At 63.0% G+C, this 4,553-nt stretch overlaps 1 protein-coding gene across 1 annotated transcript; it reads right to left on the reverse strand.

Annotated features, from left to right (window-relative positions):
- Window positions 1–343: 343 nt before the first annotated feature.
- On the reverse strand, window positions 344–3,335 carry LOC120762886 (myb-related transcription factor, partner of profilin-like). Its single transcript, XM_040085743.2, has 2 exons — window positions 2,873–3,335; window positions 344–998 (listed from the first exon to the last, which is right to left on the reverse strand). The coding sequence occupies exons 1-2, from the start codon at window positions 3,333–3,335 to the stop codon at window positions 484–486; spliced, it is 978 nt and encodes a 325-aa protein (XP_039941677.1). The 3' UTR covers window positions 344–483.
- Window positions 3,336–4,553: the final 1,218 nt, after the last annotated feature.

The following is a 4,553-nucleotide window of genomic DNA, read 5'->3' on the forward strand; positions in this document are numbered from 1 at the left end:
TCACTCAAAACTGGGGTGTCAAACCACTCCTGGAATATTTCAGATGAGAAAACAGCAAATTCAGTGCTGGGATTGGGACTGTGGGCGCATGAACAATTCCTCTATCCACGCTCCCTCCCCTGGACAGGAATAAGAGGGGGAGGGTGGGTGGGTGGTGTGTCACCCTGGTGGTTGGTCCCGGTGGGATTCAGCCCCCCAGCATCGCTGCCTAAATTTGGGACCAGAGTCCATCAGCCCAGGAGAAAAGCCAGGCAAAGCCGCTCAGAACGACAAACCTGTGTCCCATCTCCTGGGCCCCTGCATCCCATCACCTCGAAAAACCCTCTGAGGTGCCCAGGGTTGGGGGAGCCATGGAGGGTGCAGCTCCGAGTTTTATTGAAGTGAGATGAAAAGAAATAATAATAAAAATAGTAATAAAAGCGGCGAGGTGGGTTCCAGGGAGGGGGGTAGGGGTGTGTGTACACAGCCAGCTGCGTGTGGGGCTCAGGATTTGGGGACCCCCCGCTCCCGGAGGTAGAGGTCACGGATTTCGGCCAGGCTGTGACTGAGCGTGCCCAGGGCTTGGGCAATGCCGCGCAGCACCACCGTGGTCTCCCGACGGCTCTCGGCGTATTCCTGGCGGAACGCCCGCATCTCCTGCACCAGCCGCTCATTGGACTGCACGAGGCTGAGCTGGGGGCACTTGGGGGTCCCGTCCAGCCCCACCTCTCCTGCGCCGCAGTGACTGAGCTGCTCGGCCTCCTGCTCCAACAGCAGACTCGGGAAGTCGGAGCCCAGCGGCTCTTGCTGCCCGCTTAGGTCGCCGAGGGAGAGTTCAGAGGGTGTGGGGCACGGGGGGCTCCGGCTCCAGCCCTCGCACAGCTCACTGGGCGGGCAGATTCCGGTGCGGGGCACCCGGCAGTCTGAGCCGCGGCCGGGAATGCCGTCGGCAGCGGGGCCGTGGAAGGGCTCAGTCTTCACCTCCACAGGCTCCTCCTTCACCGGCTCCTCCTTGACACCTGTGGGACAGACGGGGAGCACACGGCAGCTGCAGGGATCTCCCATGTTCCTCAGTGCCCCATGGACCAAGTGACAGTCCCTGTTGTCTCCATCCCCATGCTCCCACATACCCTCTCCTGCACCCGTTCCCGGTTCTATCTATAACATATCTCCATAGTCCTGTGTCCCTTGTCCTCCTCCTGTTCCCAGTACTCCCATACCCTTGTCCTGAATGTGGTGTCCCCATGTGCCTGCATGGTCCTGGTATCCCCAGGTCCTTGTCCTAGTCCACACGTATCCCTGTCCTGAATGTGGTGCCTCTACGTCCCTGTTCAGTCCTGGTACCACCATGCCCTAGTTCTCATCCCACTAACCCCCATGACCCTGCTCTGGTCCCAATAGTGGCATGTTACTTGTTTTTGTCCTGCCCCATGTCACTGTCTCAATCCCACCACATCTTTGCCCTGTTCCCAGCCCCTTCTTACCCCTGTCCAGGTCCTACTACCCCCTGCCTTTTGTCCCTGTCCTAATCCCAGTCACCCATATCCTTGTCCTGATCCTGGTACCCTTCGGTCCTGGTCCAGGTGGCCTGTTATTCTCCCTGCCTCCTAGGTCCCTGTCCTAGTCCTCCCACTTCCCTGTCACCTGTCCCAACACTCCATGTTCTATCCCTTTGCCCTGATTATGTTCCCTCTGTGTTCCTGCCCCACTGTTGCTGCTTCAGTCCCTCCATGCATCTGTACTGGTGCCAGTGTCCTGGTTCCGGTTTTTCCCATATCTTGATCCCAGTCCTTTCACATCCCTGCCCTGTTTCCCTGGATCTGTGTCCCAGTTCCTCCATGTATCTCTCCCAGGCCTAGTGAAGCCTTAGGATGCCCCCATATCCCTCATGTACCTGTCCCAATCCTCCATGTCCCTGCCATTATCCCCAGTATCCATGTTCCAGTCCCCCATGGCATGGTCCCACTGTCCCTGTCCTGGCCTTAATCTCCTGGGTCCCTGTCCTGATCCCTCTACACACCTGTCTTGTTCCCAGTTTCTTGCTCCTCATCCCCTGCTCTTGGTCCTGATCTCCTGTGTCCCTGTCCCAGAGCTATGGTTCTGTCCCAGTCCCCTGTGTCAAGGTTACTCCATGTCCCTGTCCCAATTCCCCATGTCCTGGTCCTGATGCCTGTGTTCTGGTTCTCCAGGTGCTGATCCAGATCCCCTGAGTCCCCAGCTCTCCATATGCACCTGCCCCTCTATCCTGGTCTGGTTGTGTCCCTTTTCTGATCCCCCACACCGTGGTCCTGGTGTCCTGTGTCCCTGCATGCGCCTGTCCTGGTCCCAGCAACCTGTTTCAGTCTCAGTTCTCTTGCATTCCAGTCCCAGTCCCCCATGTCTGTTTCCTGGACCCCCACATCCTTGTCACAGTATCTCCAGGTCACTATCATGGTCTCCTGTATCCTGATCCACTCACATCCTGGTCCTGGTCCACTGTGTCCCCATTCTTCCCATCCTCTTCCAATCCCAGTGGCCCTGTGTCTGTGTGCTGGTTTCCTATGTCCGTGTCCTGGTGGTCCCACATGTCCTGGTCCTTGTCTCTCTCGACCCATTTCCTCCATGCATCTGTCCTGGTCCCAGTGTCCCCATTTACCTGTTGCTTGTTCCCACTTCCTAAACCCATGTCTCCATATCCCATTCCACCTCATCCGTGGCCCCTTTTTGGCCCCCCATGTCCCATCCCGGTCCCCCAGCAAGTGCCTGCCCTGGTCTCCCACGTCCATGTCCCGGTTCTTCACGTCCCTATCCCACCATACACCTGTTTCAGCGTCTGTGTGCCCGTGCCCCCACATCCCGGTCCCAGCATCCCCGTGTCCCTGCCCCGTCCACCCGCCGCTGCCCGCACACGCACCGCGCTGTGCCGACCCCTCGGCGCTGCGCATCGGAGTGTCGGTGCCGGCGGCGCCGCGAGGACCCCAGGCGGGGGCGGGCCCCGGGCCGGGCTCGGCCGCGCCGTTCCCGTTGCTCCCGTTATTGCCGGTGTTCCCGTTCCTGGCGGCAGCTCTGCCAGCCGGGCCCTGCCGCTCCAGCCGGTGCCGGCTGATCTTGTCCCCGGCGCGGCGGCGTAGCCCCCGCCAGCGGTTCTTCACCTCGCCGATGTCGCGCTGGTGGCGGCCGGCGGCGTTCACCTTGTGCGTGATCCGCCACCAGATCTTCTGCTTCTCGTAGGCGTTCACGGTACCGGCGGCGGCGCCAAACAGCAGCGGCTCGTACCGGAGCACCTCGCTCATCAGCACCTCCAGCTCCTGCAGCGTGAAGTTCGGCTTCCGCTTCAGCAGCCCCCTCCGCGCCCCGCCACCGCCCGCCGCCGCCATGCTCCCCGCCGCCGCCGCCGCCTCATGCCGCCGCCCCGCCGCCCATCGCCGCCGCCGTGTGCCCTGCGCCGGTTCCCCGGTACCGAGCGGGGGGAGCGGAGCCAGACACCCTCGATAGCTCCCGTCGGGCGCTGCCGCTACGGGGGCCGGGACGGAGCGGCCGGGCCGGGGCTGCACCGCCCCCGCTGCCGGCACTGCCGCGCTCCGCTCCGCCCCCGGTGCGTTAACGGCGCCCCCTGCCGGCTGCCACCACCCCCCCGCGCCCGCTCCCCGGGAGCTGCGCTGCCCCGGGCCGCCCTGGTTTGAGGGCGACACCGCCGGTGTGCGGGTGACGCCCCTGGTGCTCTGACCCCGCGGCCGCTCGGATGGCCGGTGTGGGATGTCCCAATGGCCCCGCGCTGTCCGGTTGGGGTCCCGCGTTACCAGGGGCCGCCCCAAGGGGGTGTGCAAGGGGTCAAGGGGGCGTGAGGACCCCCCGGTATCGATACTGCTCCTCCCGCTGGGGCCATGGCACTGCGCGGCTGCAGAAATGCCCCCCGAAACGGCATTTCACTGGCACCGGGAACCTCCCCTCAGCCACGCGCGTGGGTGTTCCGGGACAGGGGGAGCCTCCCAGGGGACACCTGGGTGCTGCTGCACCCCCAAAACGGCCCTAGCCCCGTGGTGCCAGGGCTGAGAGCAGTACTGAGTGACCCCAAGGGTTTGGGGTGACCCTGGGGCGACCCCGGGGGCTGGGGTGCCCAGTTTTGGGGTCACCCCGGGGTTTTAGGGTGACCCTGAGGCACTTAGTTATCGATTACTTTGGGATTAGGGGTGACCCTAGATGGCCAGTTCTGGGTGGACTCAAAGGGTTTGAGATGACTGTGGAGTGGTCCAGGGGTGCCCAGTTCTGGGACACTCCAGCGTTTTGGGGTGTCTGCATGACTGGGTACCCAGTTGTCCATGTCCAGCAGCAGCAAGGTGCCTCATTTGGGGGGGATTTGGGTGTCCCATATGAGGGGTCCTGGGTGCCCCATTTTGGGAGGATTCTGGATGGGTGGGTGACCAGGGACACCCAGGATGGGGTGTTCAGGCGGTCCCGGGGTGCCCAGTTCAGGGTGGGCTGTGGGTGTGGGAGAAGGAAGAGCTGCTCCTGGCTGAGGTTTCTGAGTCCATTCCCAGACACCCCCTGTGCCCCAGTCTGGGGTCTGGGGGTGTGGAGCTGTCCAGAGGCACGGG

The sequence above is a fragment of the Hirundo rustica genome, chromosome 24 (genome assembly GCF_015227805.2).
Source record: "Hirundo rustica isolate bHirRus1 chromosome 24, bHirRus1.pri.v3, whole genome shotgun sequence".
NCBI classification, from domain to species: Eukaryota; Metazoa; Chordata; class Aves; order Passeriformes; family Hirundinidae; genus Hirundo; species Hirundo rustica.

Coding starts and splice junctions, on each gene's coding strand:
- LOC120762886 (XM_040085743.2), bottom strand. CDS start 3,335: ATGGCGGCGGCGGGCGGTGGCGGGGCGCGGAGGGGGCTGCTGAAGCGG. Junction 999..2,872: donor CGAGGGGTCGGCACAGCGCG/GTGCGTGTGCGG, acceptor TCTGTCCCACAG/GTGTCAAGGAGGAGCCGGTG.